General features: G+C 34.7%; 10 protein-coding genes across 10 annotated transcripts; 7 read left to right on the top strand and 3 right to left on the bottom strand.

The window, feature by feature from the left end:
• Window positions 1–143: 143 nt before the first annotated feature.
• On the top strand, window positions 144–1191 carry BX664DRAFT_327365 (uncharacterized protein). Its single transcript, XM_051544397.1, has one exon. The coding sequence runs from the start codon at window positions 216–218 to the stop codon at window positions 963–965; it is 750 nt and encodes a 249-aa protein (XP_051400929.1). The 5' UTR covers window positions 144–215; the 3' UTR covers window positions 966–1191.
• Window positions 1192–1872: 681 nt separating this feature from the next.
• On the top strand, window positions 1873–3308 carry BX664DRAFT_327359 (Cut8 six-helix bundle-domain-containing protein). The gene is made up of 4 exons (XM_051544396.1): window positions 1873–2090; window positions 2146–2313; window positions 2401–2633; window positions 2688–3308. The coding sequence occupies exons 1-4, from the start codon at window positions 2072–2074 to the stop codon at window positions 3165–3167; spliced, it is 900 nt and encodes a 299-aa protein (XP_051400928.1). The 5' UTR covers window positions 1873–2071; the 3' UTR covers window positions 3168–3308.
• Window positions 3309–3669: 361 nt separating this feature from the next.
• BX664DRAFT_327357 (kinase-like domain-containing protein) lies at window positions 3670–5549 on the top strand. Its single transcript, XM_051544395.1, has 7 exons — window positions 3670–3958; window positions 4027–4270; window positions 4344–4463; window positions 4552–4578; window positions 4664–4946; window positions 5029–5269; window positions 5348–5549. Exons 1-7 carry the CDS (start codon window positions 3695–3697, stop codon window positions 5492–5494), a joined length of 1326 nt encoding a protein of 441 aa, XP_051400927.1. The 5' UTR covers window positions 3670–3694; the 3' UTR covers window positions 5495–5549.
• Window positions 5550–5568: 19 nt separating this feature from the next.
• BX664DRAFT_327355 (centromere protein Chl4/mis15/CENP-N) lies at window positions 5569–7192 on the top strand. Its single transcript, XM_051544394.1, has 6 exons — window positions 5569–5819; window positions 5886–5931; window positions 5993–6049; window positions 6104–6186; window positions 6254–6763; window positions 6833–7192. The coding sequence occupies exons 1-6, from the start codon at window positions 5601–5603 to the stop codon at window positions 7160–7162; spliced, it is 1245 nt and encodes a 414-aa protein (XP_051400926.1). The 5' UTR covers window positions 5569–5600; the 3' UTR covers window positions 7163–7192.
• Window positions 7193–7246: 54 nt separating this feature from the next.
• Window positions 7247–9932, bottom strand: BX664DRAFT_327352 (uncharacterized protein). The gene is made up of 5 exons (XM_051544393.1): window positions 9645–9932; window positions 9319–9507; window positions 8937–9191; window positions 7633–8874; window positions 7247–7557 (listed from the first exon to the last, which is right to left on the bottom strand). The coding sequence occupies exons 1-5, from the start codon at window positions 9737–9739 to the stop codon at window positions 7422–7424; spliced, it is 1917 nt and encodes a 638-aa protein (XP_051400925.1). The 5' UTR covers window positions 9740–9932; the 3' UTR covers window positions 7247–7421.
• Window positions 9933–10335: 403 nt separating this feature from the next.
• BX664DRAFT_347759 (uncharacterized protein) lies at window positions 10336–17375 on the bottom strand (the record flags this gene model as incomplete). Its single annotated transcript, XM_051547558.1, has 3 exons — window positions 10336–10640; window positions 10714–14410; window positions 14505–17375. 3 exons carry the CDS (start codon window positions 17373–17375, stop codon window positions 10336–10338), a joined length of 6873 nt encoding a protein of 2290 aa, XP_051400924.1.
• Window positions 17376–19077: 1702 nt separating this feature from the next.
• On the top strand, window positions 19078–21291 carry BX664DRAFT_347757 (Aldehyde/histidinol dehydrogenase; the record flags this gene model as incomplete). The annotated part of the gene is made up of 11 exons (XM_051547557.1): window positions 19078–19156; window positions 19239–19414; window positions 19474–19585; window positions 19654–19695; window positions 19754–19791; window positions 19882–20111; window positions 20182–20263; window positions 20320–20678; window positions 20746–20801; window positions 20867–20926; window positions 21002–21291. 11 exons carry the CDS (start codon window positions 19078–19080, stop codon window positions 21289–21291), a joined length of 1524 nt encoding a protein of 507 aa, XP_051400923.1.
• Window positions 21292–21621: 330 nt separating this feature from the next.
• BX664DRAFT_293541 (arginase) lies at window positions 21622–22759 on the top strand (the record flags this gene model as incomplete). Its single annotated transcript, XM_051542052.1, has 3 exons — window positions 21622–22023; window positions 22155–22493; window positions 22565–22759. The coding sequence occupies 3 exons, from the start codon at window positions 21622–21624 to the stop codon at window positions 22757–22759; spliced, it is 936 nt and encodes a 311-aa protein (XP_051400922.1).
• Window positions 22760–23956: 1197 nt separating this feature from the next.
• On the top strand, window positions 23957–24902 carry BX664DRAFT_88101 (uncharacterized protein). The gene is made up of 2 exons (XM_051549777.1): window positions 23957–24154; window positions 24441–24902. Exons 1-2 carry the CDS (start codon window positions 24098–24100, stop codon window positions 24735–24737), a joined length of 354 nt encoding a protein of 117 aa, XP_051400921.1. The 5' UTR covers window positions 23957–24097; the 3' UTR covers window positions 24738–24902.
• Window positions 24903–25251: 349 nt separating this feature from the next.
• Window positions 25252–26739, bottom strand: BX664DRAFT_88022 (uncharacterized protein). The gene has a single exon (XM_051549776.1). It carries the CDS (start codon window positions 26534–26536, stop codon window positions 25619–25621), a length of 918 nt encoding a protein of 305 aa, XP_051400920.1. The 5' UTR covers window positions 26537–26739; the 3' UTR covers window positions 25252–25618.
• Window positions 26740–26955: the final 216 nt, after the last annotated feature.

The raw sequence follows: 26955 nt of genomic DNA, 5'->3' as shown, positions 1-26955 counted from the left end.
ATCAAAACCGGAATCTCTTACTTTCCTATTTTGGACTAAGGAGTCTGATTCTTCCCCATTTTATAAAGCTGACTATTTTTTTTTTATTTTTTGTATTTTTTTCTTTCTTTTCTTTTCTCTTTTTTTTTTTTCTTTCTTCTTTATTTTTTTTCTTTATTCATTACAACTCTCTCTCTCTCTCTTTTTTTCTATTTCTTATTATTATTATTAATATAATGGATTATCAAGCAGCATCAAGTCTTTTATCATTATCTACTCCACCTTCTACTGGTCCTCAACATAAACGTGCCATTGCTGCTATTGACAAAGCAAATGTTCCTCGTCCATACAAATGTCCCATGTGTCCTAAATCATTTTATCGATTGGAACATCAAACACGACATATCCGTACTCATACTGGTGAAAAACCTCATCAATGTACTTTTGCTGGTTGTGAAAAACGTTTCTCTCGTTCTGATGAATTGACTCGTCATATTCGGATTCATACTTCTCCAAGCAAAAAAAGAGAAAGAAAACAACAACAACAACAACAAAAACGATCTCGTCTTTCTCCCAATAATAATAATAACAATAATACGATATCAACTTCTACTTCACCATCATCATCACCTTCAGTACAATATACTATGCTTAAATCAAATCCTCCTTCTCCTGCTTTATCAGTGGCTAGTATGGATTCTGAAGTCGAATTCTTGTTTACTCCTGAAACATCACCTACTTTGTCCCCACGACGTGTATTAACTCCAGTGGGTTCTCCAAGACAACCTCCCATGGTCAAACTTACTCCTTTGGAATGCAAACAATATGATTTATCGTCAATGAAATCATCATCATCATCATCTAATGAACCAAGTCTACTAGAATTATTTGATCGTCCTCCTCAAGCTCGGGTTTTACCTCCTATTCATCTATCTACTCAACCTTCTCTTTCTTTACCTTCTATTCATTCTATTCTTCCTTTTTAAACAATCATTATCATTATTCTTTCTTTCATTCATTCATTCATTAGTATTCATTTCTTCTTTATATTGTAGTTATAGCATTCACTTAATAATATCATCTGGTAGTTTGTATAGATTTATCCCCCCCTCACTTATTTTCTCCCCGCTCTTTTTTTTTTTTTTATCATATGCTTCTTTATCAAATAAAAAAAAAATCATGTACATAATATAAAAAAAAAAGTTTTTTTTTGGTTCGATTCCGCATTTTCCCTTCTCCGTATTTTTTTTTTTTTTGGTCAGAAAATTTTGACAAAATGAACAACCGATTGCTTATCATTCAATTCATGGGACGGATTTAGATTGCTGAATGAAAAAAAAAAAATGAGGAGAGTATCGATCATTTTGATGCTTGTCATTCGTCTTTTCTGACTGTACTTTAAACTAGTATACTATTTTTTTTTTCTTCTCCTACTATCACGCAATATCATATAAAAATACTTTTGTTCAAAAAAAAAAAAAAAAAAGGATCCATTGTACCCCAATGTTTCATCCATATCATCCTATTATCATTCATTATCACCCCGTTATCCATCATCATCCATTATCACTTCTCACACTTATACATACCAAGGTTGCCGATCTTCCGAGGGAGTATTTTTTTTTTTCTTTCTTCAGGTGTTTTTCTCATACACAACAGACAATCGTTTTCTTTCTTTTTTTTTTTTTAAGAGTGTTTCGGTTTCCCTTTCGGTTTATCCTGATTTGGATGTTGTGCCATACTTACTTTTTTTTTTTTTAGTTTGTAGGCTGAAAATTGTGGTTGTTAATGGGGAATAGAAAATTTGAGAGAGAATGGACCAATCAGACCAATCAACAGTTGAGAGACTAGACAGAGTCTTTTTTTTTTTTTTTTTTGCAGCGGTAGGGCAATTTTTTTTTTTTGGTGACTTTTTTCATTGCGTCTCCCTTTGAACTCCTTCTTTCTCTCTAGTTCTTTCTTTTTTTTCTTTTCTTTCATTCATTTTCTTCCCTGTTTTTTTCACATAAAAAATATAGATATATAGATCTATCTATTTATCTATCTTGACTATTACATTATCTCTCCTTATTCATTCGTTATACAAAATAATATGATGGCTTGCATGAAAGGTAACTTTAAAAGTTAAAATAATCAATGGATACTTACATTCTTTTTTATTGATAGGTCGGAAACGTAGATATTCTGAAGACGAAGAAATGGGAGATGCATTACCTATTCTATCACCCACTCGGTCCTTTGTAGTTAAACATCAACAACGAAGTAAAAATGACTGGAAACGTAATAAAACTGGTCTTAATAAAAGAACGTCATCACCTCTCAACTTGAAATTAGGTAAAAAATATATATTTCTTTAATAAAAAAAAAAACAAGAGAAAACTGATGATTTTTTATTTTATTTTATCTAATTTACAACTGCAGCTACCATGGAAAAGGATAAATTATTACAAATACTTGCATCTTTATTAGAATCACAGCCTGAACTCAAACATGATATTATGAAGTACATCCCACCACCTACTATTCCTTCTGCTATCTCTGTTCTCACTGATATGGAAAAGAAATTGGAAGCTAGTTTTCCCTATAATCGCAATGGACCTCGACGAGATCAATATACTTTTTCTCGAGTTAGAGAATCTCTTTTGGACTTGATTGTAAGGTTTTATTATAATATATGATTTTTTTTTTATTTATTTTTATTATTATAGGATACCATTACGCAATATAGTCATCATTTTGTCTCCACTGCTATTTTCCCTACAACTTGTTTTACATTCTTGGATCAAGTGACATACTTTGCTCATCGATTACCTACTTGGGATAAAGATCAACACAATCAACCACGACAGGATTTATACAATGATTTGGCCTTATTTTGGAAACAAGCCGTACAAATGACCTTTGAAAAATTCTCACAAGATGCAACTTTTCATGCTGATACCATTGATTCATGGGCAAAAAGCTTAGCTCATCACAATACCTTATCAAATGGGTTATTAAGTGAAGCTGTTTATGAATTCAATCGTTGTCTTTTATCATCATCATCTACGTCTTTCAATCAATACGACACAACAACTATTCTTTCTCCTTCTGCCTTTACATCTCCTGGTGCATGTCATCCATCTCCTGTTACTGCTTTGGATATGACTCCATCTCCCGTAGTTGGTTATGCTGATCTTCGAAGATAAATCTCCCTCCTCCTTACCCATTTGTTTTTTTTTTATCATCATTTAATTCTTATATTTTTTTTTTTATTTTTTATTATCTTGTCTTTACCCACACTCCCTTTGTCTATTTCTCTTATGCACATCTTTTTTTTTTTTTTTCTTCTCACCATGATATTCCCCCCCTCACCCACACACACACACACACGCACAAAGACCTTTTTATATATATATATATATATTATATACAAACACGTTCTTTCATTCTCAGGCACGCTATATTGTTATCATTTTCATCTAAACAAACAAAATAAAGTTTTCTTTACTATGATTTACTTGATTCAAAGTTTTTATATTGCTGTTTAAATCAAGGGCAAAACGGCATTGTTTTTTTATGTGCAGATGCCAAGCTCATTTTTTTTTTTTTGTTCAATACCCGATGATTTTTGGTCCTGATTCATTTTTCCTTTTTCAATACTTTCTCCTTTTATCTCTTTTTCTATCTCTTACTTCCTTTTTTTTTTTTTTTTTTTTTTTTGAATGATCATACTATGATTGAATCCAACCATATTCTTGACTCACCTACATCAACAGTGACCTCGACTTCTTCTAGATCAGATTCACCGCAACCTTCTTCCACATCGTCATCATCGAAACGTCCTCCTTCTGTGGTGGTGGAAACTTTAGGAGCAATCACGTCAGAAACAAAAGAAGGTCTTCGTAAAATCAACAATTATTTACTCAAACAAGAAATCGGTCGAGGTGCTTTTGGAACAGTTCATCTTGGTATCGATACTACAACTCAAACTGAATATGTAAACCAAAAAAAAAAAAATCTTGTATGTCATAGATAGATCATTGTCTTTTTTAATATATTATATAGGCCATCAAGGAATTCAGTAAATCAAGATTACGTCGCAAGGAACAATCTGAAATGTTACGTCGTCGTGGAGGACCTAGAGGACGTGGGCGTGGATTAGGGGTAGGACGTGAGGCGGTACCTGCATCTTCCAATCCTTTGGACCTTGTGCGTGGTGAAGTCGCTATCTTGAAGAAATTACATCATATCAACGTTGTTAAATTATTCGAAGTATTGGATGATCCTAATGATGATTCTATCTATATGGGTAAGATGGTGATAAAAATATCTTTGTACGGATTTGGATTGAACTTTTCTTTCTTTTTTTTTTTTTTAAAAAGTGTTTGAAATGGCTCATAAAGGTGTTTTGATGTCTATTTCTATGGATGAAACAGCCACTCCTTATTCGGAAGAACAAGCACGACATTACTTTAGAGAAATGATTTTAGGGATTGAATATTGTAAGTAGATATATAATGATCATCATCATAGGATAAAGAGGACTAATGATGATTCTTTTCTTTTCTTTTTTTTTTATTTATTTTCTAGTGCACAACAACGATATTGCTCATCGAGGTAAAAAAAAAAAAAAAAAAAAAAAAAAGATATCACATAAGGGAAATAAAAAAATATTAATATCACTTTTTTTTCTTCATGATAGATATTAAACCAGACAACTTGTTAATATCAAATGATGATATTCTCAAAATTGTGGACTTTGGTGTATCAGAAATGTTTGTGAAAGGAAATGACAAATTGGTGAAATCGGCTGGAAGCCCTGCATTCATGGCTCCTGAATTATGTATAGCTCGACATGGTGAAGTGTCTGGAAAAGCTGCAGATATTTGGTCTATGGGGGTTACACTATATTGTTTAGTATTTGGTCATCTTCCTTATTCTAGTTCAAATATAATTGAACTCATGGACAAAATCAGGGATGATCCGTAAGTTGAAAGAAAAAAAAAATGGAGAGATATGAACTCTAAAAGAGAATGGTATACTTTTTTTTTTTTTTTATGATTGTAGTGTTGATTATAGTGGAAATCAAAATATATCTGTAGATCTTTTGGATATATTACAACGATTGTTAGATAAGGATCCTTCAACGAGAATTACCATGCATGAACTACGGCAGCATCCTTGGGTGACGCAACATGGTACTGATATGTTGATTTCTGAAGAAGAAAACTGTGAAATGGTGGTGACTGAAGTGACAGATGATGATATTCATAATGCCATCAAAAGCATTGCAAGTATATTGACTGTGGTAAGTTTTCCTATCTTTTTATCCATAAGAATGATGGTTTGATTGTATTTATATTTTTTTTTTTTAAAAAAAAAAAAGGTGAAAGCGGTGGCCAAATTCAAACGACATTCAAGATCTTTATCTCAACAATCTTTAAGCAAGCTCTCTGCATCTATATCTCCAGATCAAGATCAAACAATGTTGGTGAATGCTACTTCTGCTCTAGATATTCAATCCAATGTTTAAACCCCGTAGAAACTGTTAATATTTTTTTTTTCAAAGACGCGCCCTCTCTTTTTCACTTTTTTTTATTATTTTTTTTTTTTTTTTATTTTAATAAAGAATTATACAAATGGAACAATATACAGCTGAAGACCTTGTTCGTGTCAAATGGCAAACAGCTGTTACATCATTATTATCTAATACCAAAAAACCCGATCTAGAAACTCTTGTGAAATCTTGGCTTACTTCACCTGTCTTACGACCTGATCACAGTAATGTTATCTGGGAGAATACGTATGAATCATTGACAAAGAAAGAAATGATTGACAGAATACAACAAATTGACTGGGTAAACTAAAAATATGAAAAGAAAAAGAATAAATATATAACAATCGTTCTTTCTTTGGAATAATAGCCTGACGGATTGTATATGATACAATATTCTCAATTGGATGCTTCAGGTAAACGAAAAGGATGGATGGTGACATATTGAAAAAAAGGAACTAACTAGGCATCTATTAGGTTTCTTCAATAGAAAACTCAAACGGACTTGGTCTACCTGGAAATTGATTCCTTCTGGTAAGAAACAAATACTTTCTCAATAAATAGACCTAATGTGTTCCAAAACTATAGAAAAACAAGAACTACAAGTCTCTATCAGCACAACGACAGCACGACGAAGATTACAAGAATATTTAAATACCTTTTTTAAGAATGTAACTTTATGAAAAACCTTTTTTTATTTTTTTTAATAATTTTTTTTTTTTTTTTTAAATTGTATAGCATGTCTATATCATTCCACAATCAGAATCAAATACTTGTTGGTACCGTATTTTGATCTTTGATAGTCGATATGAAGAAACCCTTCCAGCCCGTGCATCGATATTGATTCATTATCTATCAACGGAATATTTATTGACGACGACCAGTATGATCAGACATCGAGACTTTTTACACCAAGCGACTATCCATGCATTTAGAGCCGAGTCTTTAAAGCAAATACCATTGACCAGTAAAGGATTGGACAAATTGACGACGTTGATGGATCATCGGTCTAGTTTAGGGATTTTTGGACAGTTTCGATATGCACAACAGGATTCGATGGAAAACCCACTGTATTTTGGTCCATCCAGTGATATACCACGTTATGAAAAAGAACAGTATGTAGGTACAAGAGAAGATATAAGACGTGTGATTCCCATTGATCATGACAAAATAAAACGACGATACGATCATGTGGATCAAGTATTTGGTCATTTTCCTTTGGAGGGTTTGGATTCTTTAAAATTGACGGTAAAAAAAAAAAAAAAAAGAAAGGATATGAATGAACTTTTTTTTTTTATTATTATTCCAATGATTTAGTTAGAAATCCCGGTAACTTCTGTAATCAAGGCCCATCAAACAGAACCAGTCAATGATGATGATGATGATATCCAACCTTATGTGTTTTCCGATGTAGATGAACCTTCTGACCCTCAAGAGGATGACTCGGACGATGACCACACGAAAAAAGAGAAGGGTGGGATCAGTATGAATGTGACTTTTCGAGGAACCAATGTCATGGAAGGATTACGATCTTTGGCTTTGCAAGGTTGGATGGTACCTCCATTTCCACCTTGGTTATCTGATTTAGTGGCTTCTGGCTCGTCGGCTGCTCGTGTGACCAATGATCATTTGTATATAGAATCCTAGTTCTATTTTTTTTTTTTTTTTTGAATAAAGTATACCCAAGTTACACCAATTTCTTTTTTTAAAAGCACAGACCATAGATTAAACTTTTGTGAGACTAGATAATTTGGTTTTTCTTTTATTATGAAAATGTGTGTATATATGTGTATATGTAAAAAGAAGAAGGTAAAAGATGATATTTGATAAAGCAATAATAAGAATAAAAAGAAAAAAGGTACATACATAAAAAAAAAGAGACATCTTATCACTCCATTATTTTCAATTATTTGTGCGATTTTGATTCCATCTTGATATGTTCCTCTTGTTGATAATTTTGTTGTGACATATTGCCTTGACGCCATGGTTGCCAATGGGAAGAATAACCATGATGATAATTTGAGACATCGACGGGCGTCGAACTAACAAAACAAACAAACAAAAAAGGATGAGTTTTTTTTTTTTTTTTTTTTTTTTTTTTTTTTTTTTTTTATTACCTTTCAGGATGTCCATAGTGAGATGGATGATGGTAATAAGGCATTTGTTGATGGTGAGAATAATAGGTATGATGATGATGAGATGATGGATGTTCATGGACAGGAGTGGTGGGAGTACCAGAAGATGCATGAGGGATAAATGGAGAGCCAGCATGATCAGTGTTTGGAGAATGATGATGATGATGATGATGATGTCCAGGCGTCGATGACATTCGAACACGTGCCCATTGTTGTTGTCCTTCGTCTTTGAAATGATCATAGGTCGATGGAGCTGATTCTGAACGATGCATTGGTGGAGGCAAAGATGTATAATGTTGTTGTTGAGGATGATGAGGATATTCATAAACATGATCTGATCTTGGTGGCACTGGATGTCCAGGATATGGGTGCTGAGGAGGAGGATGATATTCGTATGATCCATTTGGTGAAGATGAAGATCCACTTGGCACCATTGGCACGCCTGCGTGAGGTGCATAGGCATAATGAATTCCATTTCCACTATGAGCTGAGGTTGGATAATCATAGGATGAATAGTCTGATGCATACATTGCAGATGGAGGTGGCGCATGTGATGAATAAGAAGTTGGATGACCGGGGATCATGGGCGGAGATGTCAATGTTGGATGATGATGATGACGACGAATAGGACCCCCAACCGTTCCATCATTTATTCCTGCTGATGATGAACCATGAGATTCTGCATAATGACCAGGACTACGACCACGGACAACAAGATATTGAGATTCAGTTGTAGCCACGGAAATCAATTCTCCAGATGAACGCACCTTTGCAAATAATTCCATCACTAATATATAATATTGTTGAGCAGCACGTCGTTTACCATTATTGGCAGTAGCCGATTTGAATTGAATACGATCAAATGTCACAATAGATTGATTGGCGCCTACAGTGCTAAATGAGAGATTGCCGCCAGGACGAATTGGTTTTGGTTCAGGTGTACTTTGAGGTCCCTTATCCCGTTTTGCAGTATGTTGTACTAATGAGATTTTCTTATCACAATCCGATAAACGAGCAGAGATTCCAAGATAGAATTGTTCCACTTGATGAAGCATATCTTGATGTTGTACCAAACATGGGAGATCTTGTCCATCATAAAGTACCACCACTCCTTGTAATGAAAAGGAACTACTGATTTGAAAGTAATTTCGACGATAACAAGTCCAATCATTATCAGCCAAGAAAAATCCACGATCCACCTTTGATTGAATACGAACATCCAAACTAAAATATATAAAAAGAGTTAAATTTTTTGATTCATGATTTCTTTTGTTTTGGCCACTTACATAGTGGATTTATCAGTTGCATAGATATTGCCATTGTATTTTGTCATTCCAAATGTAGGTGTACTTGTATATTCTGAATCACGACGTTTGCCTCTGGTACTACCCATCACATAAGGAGATGTTGCTTCATGAGAATGATATTGTTGCTGTAATTGATAATCTTCTTTTGGTGAAGAAGGTTGAGTAATAGATTGTACTGGTTGAAAATTAGGAGATCCTGTTGGTCGAGGCGTAGTAGGTTGAGACATTGATACACTAAATAATAATAATAATAATCCAAAATCAGTAAACCGAACATTATTATTTTTTTTTAAGTGAAACGCAACACAAATGAACAACAAACAAATAAACAAAACCAATAAAAACAAAAAGTCTACATTACTTTGGGCACGACCTTATCGGAGACTCGGATTTGACAGGACTTGAAGAAGAAGGTGAAGTCATGGTTGAAGTAGCAGTAGTAGTAGTAGTAGTTGTTGTTGTTGTATTAACTGTTGGATGGACGTTTGTATTAGATTCAATAATAGAAGGTATGGTTTTTGAATAAGGATGATGACTAGAAGGTACGTCTCTAAATAAAGAAACGAAAAGAAAAAGAAAAAGAAAAAAGAGTGAGAAAAAAAAAGAATTCCCCCCCCCCCAAATATAAAACGATATCTGATAGTAGAAAGAAATACTTGTTCCTTTTTTTTATATAATTTTAATTACCTAGAAGAATAATCTATACCAGTAGCTTGCATATCAAGAGGATCGGATGAAGGTTGTACAGAAGGTGATTGAGGTTGAGGAAGAGGATGTAACATTAGAATAAAATATGTATGATTGTTTGTAGGTTTATCTACTCATATACAAATGGACAAAGAGAATAATAAAATAAGGGGGTAAGGGATATAATATAGATCCACTTTGAAAAGATTGGGTAACGAAATGAAGAGTACTCTTTTCAATAAAAATAGTGATAAAAGAGAACAGAATTCGTGACAAGAAAAAAAAAAAAAAAAAGAAGAGACAGAACAAACAACAACACCCAAGGGGAAAGAAAACTCTTTTGAAAGTGGCGGCTTTGAGTTGATTCAGATGCCGACTTCAGTAGTTACCCAATCATTTACATTTTATCTTCTAATTGCTCAGAATACGCTGATCTTCCCCTTTCCCCTTTCTTTTTATTTTTTCCTTTTTCATATCATCATTTATAGTGTCACTGTAAAAAAAAAAAACTTTTTTTTTTCATCACTGTGGCTACCAACATATATATATATAAAATACATGATCATCATTATTTTATATATATATTCATCAAAATTCTATATAAAGATCAATTTATTTTTCTGATCTCAGCTTCAAATACATTAAAATTAAATAAATAATAGTTTATTGAATATAATATATATATATAATATCACCAAGGACGTCTACTACTATTACTATCATGAGGAGTCATTTTCATTTCATGTTGATGACCTTGTAAATCCACAGCAATATATCGATCTCCATCTTTATAACCAGCGTTTCCAGTAATAGATGAAGTAGATGTTGATTGAGACATTCTTGGTAATGGACGACCTGACGTAGGTGATGTAGCTCGTTTTGTTTCCAAGAAAGCTTCTTGACAGTTATCTAATGATGATTTTCTCATAACAAATCCAGTTCCATTTCCCACCAATAAAGCATGATCTCGTAAGAATTGTGATAATTCCGTCCATCCTACAAAAAAAAAAAAAAAAAAAAGAATTTCATGTCAGTATGCTTTCTTTTTTTTTTTTTTTTATAAACTTACCACCACCCACTCTGACCATCACCATTCGACTTTTCAAAATACGACAATAAACCACCTTGTCTCCAAATCGATAACGGCCAGCTTCACCAGGTACCATTTGTAATTCAACCTTATATGGCACCTTGTTCACAATACGTCCAATTTCCATATCCAGATCGTTCTTGGGATCAGCCACATAAGAATTGGGTGGAGGAGGTCTCGTGGCAGTGGTGAAAGAAGATTTACGTCCCATGATATTGCGTGGTGCATGTAATAAAGGTGAAGAACTTGATGATATAGAGGAAGATACACGTCGTCGAGTAGAATTGGTTGCTGTCAAAGGTGGAGAAGGCATTTTGGTTGGTAATGAGATTTTTCGACTTCGTAATCCTGATAATCTATGTTGATTTCCACCACCACTGCTATTACTACCACTACTGCTATTTCCATTTGTCAATCCAATCCATTGAAGCCAATCTTTCATTCGATCATGAAATCGTTGTTCCAACTTGCTTTTCTTAGCCATCATCAATGCAAAATCAGTTTGTCCATTGCCTTCCACCAATAATGCCGCTTGTCTTGCTTTTTCCATACTGATATCCAAAGCATCACTGTAAACTTTGTATCTTGTTTCCAATTCCGCCATAATCGCATGTCCATCCACGCTACGTGTAGAAGTACCAAGTAGCTCCGGATTGTTTTTACTAATGATTTGATCCATTGCTGACAAGTAACCATGTACTTCCGCCGCTGCCACCCAATATTGACACATAGTTACACCATAACGAAGATGTTGTTTGTGTTGTTGTATTGTATGTTCCCATTTATCCAGAACGTTGTCCACATCAGTATGATCAATCCAGGTCGTTGAGCAAGCTACTAATCCATCCACTGTTACCTTCAAAGCCGCCTTTTTTGTTTTCAATAAGGGTCGCATTTCATGTTCCAAGATCGTCAGTGCTTGTTCGGCTAAAACCAGTTCTTGTTCTTGTCCCATCATACGCATCATTTCTTCATCATCACTACCACCACTGATAATGCCAGATCCACAGGATGAAAACACACTGTCCTTGTCATCATCATCACCACTATGAACAGTACTATTGCCATCTTGATAAAAGCTAGCCACCACCACTGTAGCTCTATCACAAGCATCATCTACCATGTTTGAAAGTTCATGCCATTGTTGTTCAGCATATCGTCCTAACTGGGCACTTGTCACTGCCATCGTTCCATCAGCTAATTGAGTCTTCAGTTCTTGCCAACTTGCTTGTACTCCTTGCACCAATCGCTCTATTTCTTGCTGCATATGCTGACCATGAGACTTCACGATCTCTTTGTCAATCTTCATGCCATCTGTGGTCGCCAATAATACCCAATGTGTCACCTTGCCGAGGAAATCTTGCATTTCAGTATTTTCAAAATGAGCCAGTCGATGCTCCCATACACGCAGATCCAAACGCCAATCATCATCACCATCAATAGTACCTTGTGTTGTCTGTTGAATAAACTGATTCAATTCTTTGCGAGTCATATCCATACGTGACAGGAGTTTGGAAGCATGCTGTCCACATTCCACAGTCTTGATCATCATAGTATCATACAGATGTTGTTGAGTGTTTAGAGCAAGTGAATATTCATCCATCGATTGTCGACAAGTATCATCATCACCATTAGAACTTGGAAGAGAAAGCAAAAGTTTCATAGATTGTTTCATAAGTTCATGTTTCGATATACAATCAAGCATCTTGTCTTTCATTGAATCCCATTGTTTCATCAAGATCATACCATCTTTTTCATCATCATCATCATCAAAAAAGTTCATCGCAAGAACATCAGCTAGCTGCTTCAGAATACAATCACGTTGTTCCACAGATTCTTGATCAATACGTTGTAACAGGGATGCTTGTAAGCTATACACCAAGGAAGATATCTGATTAAATCGACTTGTAAAGACGCTTCTGTTGTGTTCATCATGTAAAGGAATCATAGCACCACGATCACTGTCAACATCATCCAGCGTACGCGAAGAAGGGGGCACCATTCCATTCACAGTATCCAAAGTAATACAAGTATCTTGACATAGCCGTGGTAAGACACCTAAGCAAACTTCCAAATCCGTTTTGATCATCATGGTTGAGAGATCAATATAATGATGTGATTCTTGACATAACGTAGATTCAACCTTGTCCAATAAAGCATGAAGATCCCGCCATTGTGCCAAAGCTAAGAGAAGATGATGTGCATCTTGAAGACAGCAAGAGATCGCCAACCATTGAGCATCCAATCGAGATTGTCGAGATAACACTTTGGGTTCTTCTTGTTGTAATTGGATCAATTGACAAAGACTTTGAACATTGTTGTATGAACTGGTGTGAGTGTGTTCCATAATATATTTGGTATCTTTCCATTGAGAATAGAGAGCATCTTCATGAGCTTGATAATCCAGTGTTGTTCTTGCCAAGTTATCATCAACATAAGAAGGAGGAGGAGTCATCTTGCCATGATGATCCATACAAATCGTAAGGTCATTTTGTAGTGTTTCAAGTGATGATTCCAATACAGTCATGCTTTGATCGTACGCCTCCATCAAACGTCCATGTTGACTTGCTTTAAGAGAAATCGATAATCGTTGTTTCAATACTTGGATCCCACGTTCTGCTGTGCCAAAAACCAATCGTATGTTTTCTTTCTTCAACAGACTACCAGTATTGTTGCCAGATGGTACTGTCACTGTTGCCAATAGTAGCTTCTGTTGTTGGTCACGTAAATTTCCAAGAAGTTGCCCATCCAAGTGTTGCTGTGTATGATCCATCCATTTCTGTACTGCTTCCTCTGTAACTGTTTGTCCATTTTCATCCATGGTTGCATGTAGAGTATTACAATCTTGTTCCAGTTGTTTCGCCATTTGCAGATAGGTCACCAGATCGGCAAGAGCTTTGGCATAACTAAATGTCTTCACCAGTAATTGTTGTTGTGAGCTCAGAGCTATTGGCATTTTGACATTGCTAGGATATTGCTGTTGGGTAGTAATAAAGAGTTGTTCAAGTTGGCCAAGTTGGTTTTCCTCGTAATCATCAATAGCCCGGATAGTTTTCCTAACTTGATCATCATCGAATGAAGAACAGCCACTTTTTTCTTCTTCTTGTTGTTGTTGTATCCAAGTGCTTAGCTGTTGTTGATACTCCTGAACCAAGTCCATGTCATTTTGCCATTGAACTTCCCAAGCGGATCTTGTTTTCCATGATTGCAAGTCATCCACCATATGAACCATTGCTGCCAAAGTATCACGATAATTGTTCAATACTCTCCAACGAACAAGATCATCTACCATCAAGGATGTAAGAGGATACAGAATACGACATCCAGATTGTTGCCAAAGTTGTACTACTGATATTTCTAACTGTTGAATATCCTGATCCATGTTGTCGATATCACTATCATCATTCTTGTGATTGCCATCGATACGTTCTGGTCCTTCAAGACGTTCATCCAAGCGTTTGATCAATACTTGACTTGACTGGTTCACCTTGGCTATTGATGACATATATTCTTCCATCATTGTTGTTTGAATCATGATTGAACGAGTTGTACCTAAAAGACGATAAAGTTCATCTACTTGATCAATCAGCCATTGTTGTCGTTGATGTAGCCGCTCTATTGGTTCCGTTGATTTGCCTTGATGATGATTCATCATAGTATCAAAAGCTTGATGTACCTAAATAACGATAAGTGGTTATTAGAAAAATGTGAATTGATTGATCGTGATATCTTTTTTTTTTTTTTTTTTTTTTTTTTTTTTGGTATTGTACCTGATCAATATGGTCTTTGCGAGTCATAATGTTTTGCTGGATAACATTAAAATCACCACCATCTTGAACATCTTCATTGTTGCCTTTTGCTGTTGATGATGTAGCTGATGACACTATACCATGCAATGAGTTCGTCATTTTCTTTGTCCAAGTAATAGCCACCGTCCATTTTTGTTCCCAATCCAATCGCGATTCTACAATAGCCAAAGAATGTTGATACTCCTTCAAAAGTTGTTTTCCTTTGTCAATATCTTCCTTGATAGTCTTGACCATATCCCATTCTTGACCCAAGTTTTCTTTGTTCCACCAGAGGTCAAACGTAGATTGAATAATCAATAATCGTTGCTTGTGTGATGAATATATATGATCAAGTCGTTGTTGATCATCCAATTTACAAATCCAAGGATCAAATAAAGAAGATTCCATTGCTGAGATATGATAACATAATTGTCGATGAATGTCCTCCAAATTTTGTCGTCGTTCGTTTTGAGAATAGTGTGAGAGATAGGTATCCCAAGTCGAATGGTACGATGCTCTCCATTTTTCCAAATTAGTCAACCAATCTTGAATAATAGTACCCACCATTATCTTGTCATCATCGCCACATGTATCATCATTACATGCTACCATCATGGAAGTGCCTTGAACCACTAGTTGAGATATATTTCCATCCAGTTCCAGAACTTGATCTTGTACCCAAATATATTGATGTTTGCCGTTGTCTTTGAAGTCTAGCTGTCGTTCTAATTGCATTGCTTTGATATGTATCGTGTTGTATTGGCGTAAAAAGTCCAATAACTGACGTCGTTGATGGATGCTTGATCGTGCTAATGTCAGAGTTCGTTTGAGTTCATCCAATTTTCGAATAAAACTATCATAAGCCAAGTCCAGTGCTTCCACTTTTGCTGAAGAAGAAGAAGAATGAGTCATGGATCGTACTTGATGATACATGCCTAAGACACCTGCAATATCTCGTTGATTGTTGCCAAAATCAGCCACGCGTTTCGCAAGGATTCTCCATTGTTGTAGCAACGTGGTACAAGATAGTTGTTTTTCTTGACTTGATGATTTCCATTTTGCTTGTTGAACTAAAGAAATTATCGAGTCATTCATTTGTTGTAGGATTGTCATAGCATCAGCATAGATTGTTTCCCATTTCACTAAACGCTGTTTCCATACAAGTTGTTGCGCCACACCATTTGAGCTTGATACCAAAGAATCCATATCATCCAAAGCCTTGATTGCCGTGGCCAAAGTAACACGTGTCACCATCGAGTCCCATTCCGTCCCCTTAGTAGCCGAAGTAGTGGTGGCATGATTCATACCACTACGAGAGCAAAGTGCCATCAAAGCCAAAACATCTTGATCTTCTTGACGATAGTGTCGTACAGAGTCCAGCCAAGTATCCAATTCTTGTTGTAATGTACTTAGATGATGACTATCATCATGACTTTCGATCCCATTCTTGACCCTATCCAATATGATCTGCTGTTCAAAGACCCATTCTTGTACCTTGTTTGACTGCCGGAAGACACGGAGAGAATCTTGCACCCAAGAAAGAAGACATGTATGTTTTTGTACCAATACATCACCAAGAAAAGTCAAGTCCATCGTGTTTTCTTCTTCTTCTTTGGTAGGAGAGGAGTTCACGTTTTCGTCGACTGTCGCCACCGCCACCGCCTTTGTCAATTTGTTGAGATGGTCACCCACTGTTTGTAATCGATCATATAGTTGAAGAGATAATGAGACAAAGTTGTTGATAGCCATCACGTCAGGATCAATATAGGTTGTAGGCAATCGAGCAAAATCCACATGAATACGTTGCAGCTGTTGTAATATAAATAGTAATGCAGATAAACAAGTGATATAGGGTTGATGTAAATAATGCTGAATAGATCGGTGAGTGGTTGCTATCCAAGATCTGGTTAAAGAGGATAAATTGGATATAGTCGTAGTAGTAGTAGTGGATGTGATTGTGCTGGTTGTGCTGATGATATTATCTTTCTCATTTGTCAGTTGTTGCCAAATGGGGAGAGCATCCGCATTGATTGCTGCAGGTTGCCGTGCATGATACTCCTCGTCAATATGGTCGGATGATGATAAAGCCATTCCTAATGGTGAATTCAGTAGATCGTTTGAGTTATTCCTGTTGCTGTATTTGTCGTTGTCAGTAGTAGATTGCTCATTGGAATTGAAAATACTACCATTTGGCGAAGAATAACAAGGTGAATAACAGGCTGAAGGGGCAATGAGTTGATCAACGTAATCACTGATAATAACATTGTTGCTAGTCTGTTGTTGCTGTTTGTGTTGATATAAATAGATTGGTAACGAATCTATTGCGATATTCCATAGTCGTTGGGCTAAATCATCAGCAAGGAGAAGACATTCAATACTTGTTTTTTCTTCCAAAGTCACGACCAGAGTAGGAACAGAGGTAGGAGCAAACCGATGAATCAAACATAGTAACAACTTTCCATGACCCAGATCATCAATACTTGAAAGACATGGTAGAATCGATAGTGCTACATAGAATTCTAATTGACGTTGTATCCAAGTAAGTAATCGTTGATCATTCAAATGAAAGAGATCGTCACTACTACTGATGATGGATGTTGCAGAAGAAGTAGTCAAAGAAGAGTTTGATGTTCGTGGTTGTACAAAGATAGGTCGAAATAAAGTATCTACTCGTAAATTGTTGACACTGCTACTACTATTATTGTTATTATCATTGTTGTTATCGCTATTGTTGTCGTCACTTTTGTTGTTGTTATTGCTTTTGGTATTGTCGTTCATATTGTTAATGCACTTGTCATGTATCAGTCTGTTGCAAGTTGAAGGTGTACAAAACGTGTCATGAAACATTGTCATAAATGAATATAATAAGAATATAAATGGTATATAAAAAAAAAAGAGAGAGAGAGAGAGAGAGAAAACAAAGTGAGAGAGGAAGAGGTAGAAAAAAAAACCCAAAGAAAGATAAACAGAGATAAAAAAAAAAATAAAAGGAGGGGAGAGGAAATCAAGAAAGTAGTAAAAGAAGGGCCAAGGGAGAGAAGAATAAAAAAAAAAAAGGGGAAAGGGATAAAAAAGACAATCAGACGGAATAATCTATTATAAAATGAAAAAAGTCAAGGTAAGGAGTACGTTGCATATGATCACACTCCCTACTTGGAAAATGCACATTCATTTTTGCACTACCACACCTCCTGGTTTGACCCTCTTTTTTTATTTTACCTTTGGGATTTTCGCCGCCCGCCAAACTGTGAATAAGATCTTGAAAAAAAAGGCCCTATTTTCAGAAAATAAAGTGTAAAAAAGACATGTCAGTTAAATACTTTTTTTTTTATATTAACAAAAAAATATCTGCGTTTCTTCCCTCCCCCCCAAAACAAAATATTTGAATTACCTCGGAACCTTGAAACGTGCGCTTTGCTTTCTTGTTAGTGATTGATATATTGCGTACCTTTGAAACAATTAGAACTATGTTTAGTAATGTATAAAACTATTAAAACATAAACTGCAGTTAGTAAAACTTACCCGCGTCAGGTCCCCAGTCCAGCTATCAACAGTAAAAATTGAGAATATTGATTATAAATATAATGTAATAGATGCTACGCATGTCTTTTTGTAAAATAAAGAGGGAAAAAAAAGAGAAAAAATCAAAAAAGAAAAAAATGTAAGCAGACGAAGGTAAATAGTTTTAATCTCAGCCGATGATCTTTTTTTTATTTCTTTTATTTTATTATTCTTTTCTTTTTTTCCTTATGATTGACTTATTATCATGTCCCGAGACACCAAACGTCGTCATCAATCTACTACTACTGATATACCTATTTATATGACGGAAAGTGTAAAAAGAACCAAAACTTTACATAGCACGTAAGTGTTAAACAATTGAACATAAAAAAGTATATTCTAATTTTCTTATTTATTGTAGACCGGAACTTTCACTAGCTACATTATCTATTCATGAAACACCAACGACGACCATCAATTCAAACTATTATGATATTAATCAACATCTTCGGCAAGTACATATTGAAAGATTTGGTGATCCTGAACTACGTACAAGTTGGTGGACACGACTGGAAGAAGATGGACATACTAATCATAGCAAACAAAAGAACAACGATAATAATAATAACGACACTGCTATGATGGATATTGAAAATTAAATGATTAGTACAACGACATATCGGACTTTATATACTTTCACCCCACAAGAAAAAAAGTAAGAAGAATGAATGGATATCATGGAACAAAAATTATTCCTCCATAATAGGTAAGAATATCGATATCAAAAGAAAGGAAAGTGGGGTCAAAAAAAAAAAAGGGCAAATGTGTTTTATCTATTTTGATGTAAAATAGGGCGTTAACATATGAAATTCTCTATTTTCACACGTGAGCTAGAAGAATTTCTTAGGTTTATGTCTATTTTACATTGATTTGGGAAATTTTTACCCCATTCACTCGATGATTTTTTTTATTTATGGACTAATCTTTTTTTTTTTTTTTGTCTCTCTCTCTTTTTATTTCTTTTTCTTTCTTTTCTTTTTAATTGTCTTTAGGTATGAATGGTCCTTTGAAATATTCTTCCTTTGAAACTATTGAAGATAGTGTTAGTTGTCTCCGTGGTACATTTGTTACTGGTAAGTATCATAGAAACAAATAAACACAAAAAAAAAAAAAAAAAAAAGAGAGAAATGCTGATCTATATTTTCTCTTTGATAGGAAGACCACGTGAACTCTATTGGCGCAAATTCCATGTCCAACGTCTTTACGATCTGGTGAAACAAAACGAAGAACGATTTTATGAAGCACTTGCCAAAGATATGAATAAACCTCGTATGGAAGCCTTTGTTGGTGATATCTCTCCTGTACTTGAAGAATGTATTTATTACTTGGATGTAAGATTAGCCAATTCATAGCGTGGATAAAAATACTTAACTCCTTTTCTCTGTTATAGAATCTCGATCGGCTTATAAAGGATAGAAAAGTCAAATCAAGATCTCGTATTAGCAATGCAGGCGGTATCAACATTATACGCAAGGACCCTCTTGGTGTGGTATTGATTATTGGTACTTTAGTAAATATATATCAAGAGTCATTTCATCTTTTACTAACTATACTTTCTTCTTTCCTTTAGGTGCTTGGAACTTTCCTGTTCAACTTACTCTTGTTCCTTTAGGTAATATATATCAAATAATTTTTGTTTTTTTTTTCTTATTATCTTTTCGTTTGAATAGTGGCTGCTCTTGCTGCCGGCAATACTGTGATTTTGAAGGTAAATCATTGTAAAGATGCAGGAAAAAAAAAAACGCCAAATGCATAAAAATAGTCTCTGTCTCATTTTTCTTTTTGAACTTCTTCATAGCCTTCTGAAATATCTGCACATACATCTGCCTTGTTAACTGAATTATTTCCCCTCTACTTGGATAGCAGTATTTGTCGTATCGTCAATGGTGGTGCCACTGAAACAACATTCTTATTGACTCATTCATTCGACTACATCTTTTATACTGGAAGTACTCGTGTAGGCAAGATTGTGATGGAAGCTGCAACTAAGCATTTGACTCCTATCACTCTTGAACTAGGGGGAAAATGGTAAATAAATGAATGCAATTCAAAGGAATAAACCTGTTCTAATTGTTTTTATATATATATATATATATAGTCCTGCTTTTGTGACAGAGGACGTAAACATTGAAACCGTGGCTCAACGTATTGCTTTTGGCAAATTTTACAATGGTGGTCAGGTAAAGAAAAAAAATATCAATGAAAATCATTCATATTGACTTTTTTTTTTGGTTAGGCATGTGTAGCTGCAGATTACGTATTAATTCATGAATCCAAACTAGCTGGTTTTATTGATGCTTTTGCCAAGACAATCAAAAAATGGTTTGGTGAAAATCCTCGTCATTCTAGTCATTTTGCTCGTATGGTGACTGTGAATCATTTCGATCATGTTGCTCGATTGCTTAATGAACGTCAAAGCGGTGATATTGTTATTGGTGGTGATATGCATCGAGATGAACGGTATATTGGTCCAACTTTGGTGACAAACATTGCTTATTCGGAATCAGTATTGATGGGTGATGAAATCTTTGGTCCTGTTTTACCTGTTTTGACCTACAAGGAAATCGATGATGCTATCAGTTATGTTAATAAAAAGTAAGTTCCCAACCAATAAATAATAATAATAGAAATAATAATAATGGATAACTAATAATTCCTTTAGAGAATCTCCTTTGGCTTTGTATATTTTTTCCAAAAACAAAAAAGTGACGGAAAAAAGTAAGTGGTAGGAATGATGAATGTTATTTTGATGATGATTATTCATAGTTTATTTCATTTTTTAGTTTTGAGTACTACTCGATCTGGTGGTGTTTTGGTGAATGATACTTTGGTGCATCAGGCTGGTAAGATAAAGAGAAAAAAAAAATAGATCTGATAAAGATACTTTATTAATATGATTTTTGTTTCTAACTTGATAGAATATTCATTACCATTTGGTGGAATTGGAAACTCTGGAATGGGTAGCTACCATGGAGAAAAATCATTTGATACATTTACTCATGAACGATCCATCTTGATCAAGAATCAACGTATGGAATCATTGATGAGATTACGATATCCACCTTATACATCCAAGAATTTCCGCATCTTACGATCACTACTCTCTACACATCCTTGGGTATACTACTACAAGACTCATCGCACCGGTGTCAAAGTTAATTTGTTATTGGCTTTCCTTTTGATTCTCTTTTTACGACAACGATATTGAATAGTTTGATTTTTTTTTTTATATTGAAATAAAACTTTTATGTTTTTGTCATTTATTATCATCGTTTGTAGTATTCTAATATTATAAATTGATATTATGGATGGTAGATGGAATGCTACGTTCGCCAGCTTTTTTTTTTTTTAGGGCCTTTTCTTTTTGACAGATGACATTTCCTCCTCCGATCCCAAATTGGGAATATCTTTCGCACGATCATTGGCACGGACTGAAAGAATAATATTTTTGTTTGCAAATTTTTTTTTTTCTTTTTCTTCCCCTTTTTCCCATTTCTTTCCCGAATTCATTTTATTTATTTATTTATTATTGAAACATATGGTTCAACAGTCCATCATCACTACAAAAGATATATCAGTCATAGCTTGTCCACTTCAAGCTGGTCAATCATTAGAAGGTGTTCAAGGTGGACCTAGAAAAATCATCGAACTTGGTTTATTAACACAAATCGAAACTATGGGATGGAAGGCCAATTATGAAAATAACGATGATATCACATCTCTTTGTCCCAAGGAAGATCCTGTGGTGATGAATCTTAAGAATCCAAAATATGTGTCTGCAGCTACTCATCGATTATCTCAACAAATCTATGAACGTGCTCGTCTTCATGATCAATTTATCTTGACTCTAGGTGGTGATCATTCCATTGCTTTAGGTTCTGTATCTGGTATTTTTCAAGCTTATCCTGATGCTTGTTTGATTTGGGTGGATGCTCATGCTGTAAGTAATAATAAAAAAAAAAAAAAAGCTGCAAATCATATGGATCATATGAGGCTGTCAAAACAATGAATGGGGAACCACGTGGGAACTGATTTTTTTTTTTTTTGTTTCATTGTCATTTGATTTTTTAGGACATTAATACACCTGAAACCACTGATTCTGGTAATATACATGGATGTCCATTAAGCTTCTTGACCGGGATTGCAACTAATCATCCTGATTTCCAATGGGTCAAATCCTTGGTCAAACCTGAAAGATTGACTTATATCGGCTTACGTGATGTTGATGATGGTGAAAAGAAAATTCTTCAAGACTTTGGAATTAAGGCCTTCTCTATGCATCATGTAGATAAATATGGTATTGGCAAAGTGATGGAAATGGCTTTGGATGCTGTCAACCCTAATCGTGATCGTCCTATTCATCTCTCTTTTGATGTGGATGCTTTGGACCCTTCTGTAGCTCCTAGTACTGTAAGTGATCTTTTATTTTTATTTTTTTTTTTTAAAAAAAAAGAGTAGATTATTTATCATCATCTTTATAGGGAACTCCTGTTCGTGGTGGACTTAGCTTTAGAGAAGGTCATTATATATGTGAACATCTTTATGAAACTGGGCTTTTGGTAGCGACTGATATTGTTGAAGTCAATCCTGCTTTGGAAGACGAAGAATCAGCTTTCCGTACCGTTGAAGTTGCATGCTCGCTTGCTCGCTGTTGTCTAGGCGAAACCTTGCTGTAAATTATAGACTACTTCATATACTCTTTATATTATACATAGATTGTTCTTTTCTTTTTTTTTTTTTTTTTTTTTTTTTTTTACTCAAAAGTTTTTGTATGAAATAAACATCATGAATTCCCTGCTTTCTTTTTTTGACGATCAAAGGATTGAATGAATGATTCTGATGTTATTATCATAGATAATGATGAGCATGATATGTTAGAATGAATGAATGGATAAATTGAATATGATTTGATAGAATTACTGTATCTAAACTATTGGTACTATTTAAAAAATAATGATGATCCAGTAATACGGTAAACTTTATCCAATTGGTGGTATTGTCGATCAACCCCTCCAACGAGGAAATAAAAAAAAAAATAATAAAATACGTGGAGGCTTTCGCCGGTCAATGTAAAACCACCATCCCTCAACTAAAACTGACCATCATCATCATACCAAATTTGGACCGAATATATATGAAACCATTCCCTTTCGCTTGCATTAATAGCAATTGATAATCATTCCAGTTTATAAAGTAAATTAAAACTGAAATGCCAATATCATCATCCCCCATCCTGTTTTCATCATCATCCAACACAACTATCGTCATTAATTCCTACCAAAAAAAAAAGTAGTATAATACCATCCAACAACATTTTATTAGTTATCCTGCCACCTAATGTGTGCAATGAACACTATAAAATTTCATCGATTTTTTTCGAAAAATTCCCTGATGACCCCTCGATAATTTATTTTTACAGCCAAAATTTGGCTGGGAGATTGGAAATCTTTGGTTGTAAAATCCGATTTTTTTCTTTTTTCTTTTTCTTTTTTAAAAAAAAGAAAAGTGAGCCCTAATCACTCTTACATTTTTCAAACCTAAATCTATCACTATACCGTATAAGCACCATTAACAAAAGATGTTGGTATTATCGATGATTACTCCTTTTGTTAGTGAGTCAAATAGACTACCTCTCGGTAATGCATTGAAATCAAAAAAAAAAAGAAAGATCATCTTTTTCTAATCTCATCTTTAAAAGAAACCTTCAAACCTCATTTTAAGATTTAAATCTTCCATCAGACCATAAACCGTATATCATCAAGCTTAAAGGATCAATTTCGTTCGGAATTTGAATCATGCCGGGCATACGAGAGAGAGAAACCCTCAAAACCAATATTGGAGCACTGACATTTTGAAATTCCTTCTCTTCTCCACGTCGAACAACGATGAAGTAATGAATCCTATGATTAAAAAATACATCCATCCATCCATCCATCCATCCAAACTACACGACAATATCGAACCATTTTATTCCATCTATTGTTTATGATTGACTAAACTTTTGTTTTGTTTTTATGATGATAGACTCGAAATTTGCTCGTTCTCCGGCTTCAAAATCTATCCTGCCAAGGGTAAGACCTACGTTCGCATTGACAGCAGGTAATAAAAAAAAAAAAAAAGAACCATCATGTTTACGAATGATAATTTTAATTATTCATTATCACTAAACCCAATTCTTTTTTTTTTTTGTATTGTTTTGACAGAGTACGTATTTAGAAAAAGAAAAGAGAAACGACTAATAAAAAGGGGGAACACATTGGCTTTAGGATAAAGAGGGATATTAATTGATGAAGAGGGGGGGATATTGAATATTTTTATGTAATTAACATGATTTTTTTTTTTTTATTCCTTTGATAGACCTTCAAGTTCATCAATGGTAAGGCTGAATCTTATTTCCTCCAACGTTTGAACCCTCGCAAGATCCGATGGACCACCATTTACCGTCGCTTGAACAAGAAGGGTGTTACTGAAGAAGTCGCCAAGAAGCGTTCTCGTCGTACTGTCAAGCATGAACGTGCCATTGCTGGTGCCTCTTGGGATGCCATCCGTGCTAAGCGTAACCAAAAGCCCGATGTCCGTGCTGCTGCTCGTCAAGCTGCTATTGCCAAATCCAAGGAATCCAAGAAGGCTGCTCAAGCTGCCAAGAAGGCTTAATTTTTTTTTTTTCTGAAATCTTCTGCTTTTGTTTTTGGCTGTAGTTTGTAGTCTATAGTATAGTATAGTATACAACCTATCTCACGAATCTATCCATATTCAATCATAAATCAAATATACATACGTTTACTTATTTTCGTTGTCTTTGGGTTTGTGGTGTTTTTGTTACTTGAGAGAGATAATGCCTTTTTCTTTTTTTTTTTTTTTTTTTTTTGTACTTGGCCAGTATATCCTACTCTGTTTACTCTATAAATGGATGATTATTCCAAATAGATGGTTTGTATATATATATATGATGTATCTTAAAAAAGAAATTTTATGCATGGATAAAGGCATGATGGATAAATCAACCTCATTAACGTCATGATCATCATTACTATTTATTAAACGCTGCTTCCAATAGCAATCATCATCACAGCATAATTACCATCCGCTTCTATTCGATGGCATCAGTTATCCAGTTGAAAAAAAAAAAAAGATCAATAGTGTGTTTATCTCTACAAATGTTTATTCAGCGCACCTTGTATTCAAAGCTCTATATAATTAACACCATGATATATCCATCAATCTATCAAACAATACATATTTTATCAAACGAAGACTATCCAGAGTAAAGGGCATGAAAAGGGAGCTTTTTTTTTTTGGCTTTTATTGGTTTGATTGAATCATAAATTTGTAAAAGACATTCATATAAAAAAAAAAACCTACTATTCAAGAGCTATAAAAAAAAAGAGCGTAAAGATAAAAGGAAGTGGTGGTGGTAAAGAAGGTAAAGGGGTCAATTATAAACACATATATCATATAAAATAGGGGAAAGGGAGAAATGAGAAAGGAAATGAGTAAGATAAGGAATGTGTTTTGATAAAAGATGAATGAAAAACCTATTGTCCACCACGAAGACGAAGCACCAAATGAAGAGTAGATTCCTTTTGAATGTTGTAGTCAGAGAGAGTACGACCATCTTCCAATTGTTTGCCAGCGAAAATCAAACGTTGTTGGTCAGGAGGAATACCTTCCTTATCTTGAATCTTTTGCTTGACGTTATCAATAGAGTCGGATGATTCCACTTCCAAAGTAATAGTCTTGCCAGTAAGAGTCTTAACAAAGATTTGCATACCACCACGGAGACGAAGCACCAAATGAAGAGTAGATTCCTTTTGAATGTTGTAATCAGAGAGAGTACGACCGTCTTCCAATTGCTTACCAGCGAAAATCAAACGTTGTTGATCAGGAGGGATACCTTCCTTGTCTTGAATCTTTTGCTTGACGTTATCAATAGAGTCGGATGATTCCACTTCCAAAGTAATAGTCTTGCCAGTAAGAGTCTTAACAAAGATTTGCATACCACCACGGAGACGAAGCACCAAATGAAGAGTAGATTCCTTTTGAATGTTGTAATCAGAGAGAGTACGACCGTCTTCCAATTGCTTACCAGCAAAAATCAAACGTTGTTGGTCAGGAGGAATACCTTCCTTATCTTGAATCTTTTGCTTGACGTTATCAATAGAGTCGGATGATTCCACTTCCAAAGTAATAGTCTTGCCAGTAAGAGTCTTGACAAAGATTTGCATACCACCACGAAGACGAAGCACCAAATGAAGAGTAGATTCCTTTTGAATGTTGTAATCAGAGAGAGTACGACCATCTTCCAATTGTTTACCAGCGAAAATCAAACGTTGTTGGTCAGGAGGAATACCTTCCTTATCTTGAATCTTTTGCTTAACATTGTCAATAGAATCAGAAGATTCCACTTCCAAAGTAATAGTCTTGCCAGTAAGAGTCTTGACGAAAATTTGCATGGTTAAAAGTAAATAATATAGAATGTATGTTTAAATGGAAAAAAAAAGAAAAGGAAAAAAAAGAAAACAATGGAAAGAAAGAGAAAAAAAAATGAATTTCTTATAAAAGTTCCAAAACCTCGCAGCAGCTGTGTTTCAAATATTGGTCATCCTGTTGAACGATTTTACGTCAGTCTCAAGCTTGCTGTACCAATCAAAACACATGAAACTTGCTGTTTTGGGATATGATGAGATTTTTTTTTTTTTAGTATCACAGTCGAGATGTTCCTCTATTTAAGATGATTTAAAAAAAAAAAAAATCAACGAGTAAGGAGTAAACTCATTTCCTGAAAAGGGGAAAAGATTTCTTGATTTCTCCTTTTCCTTTATATTGATCTATCCTATTGATTGTCATTTTCATTGTTCACTGAAAGGGGTTT

This window comes from Halteromyces radiatus, assembly GCF_025201355.1.
Source record: "Halteromyces radiatus strain CBS 162.75 chromosome Unknown BX664scaffold_3, whole genome shotgun sequence".
NCBI lineage: Eukaryota > Fungi > Mucoromycota > Mucoromycetes > Mucorales > Cunninghamellaceae > Halteromyces > Halteromyces radiatus.
This window is presented reverse-complemented; position numbering and strand designations above follow the sequence as displayed.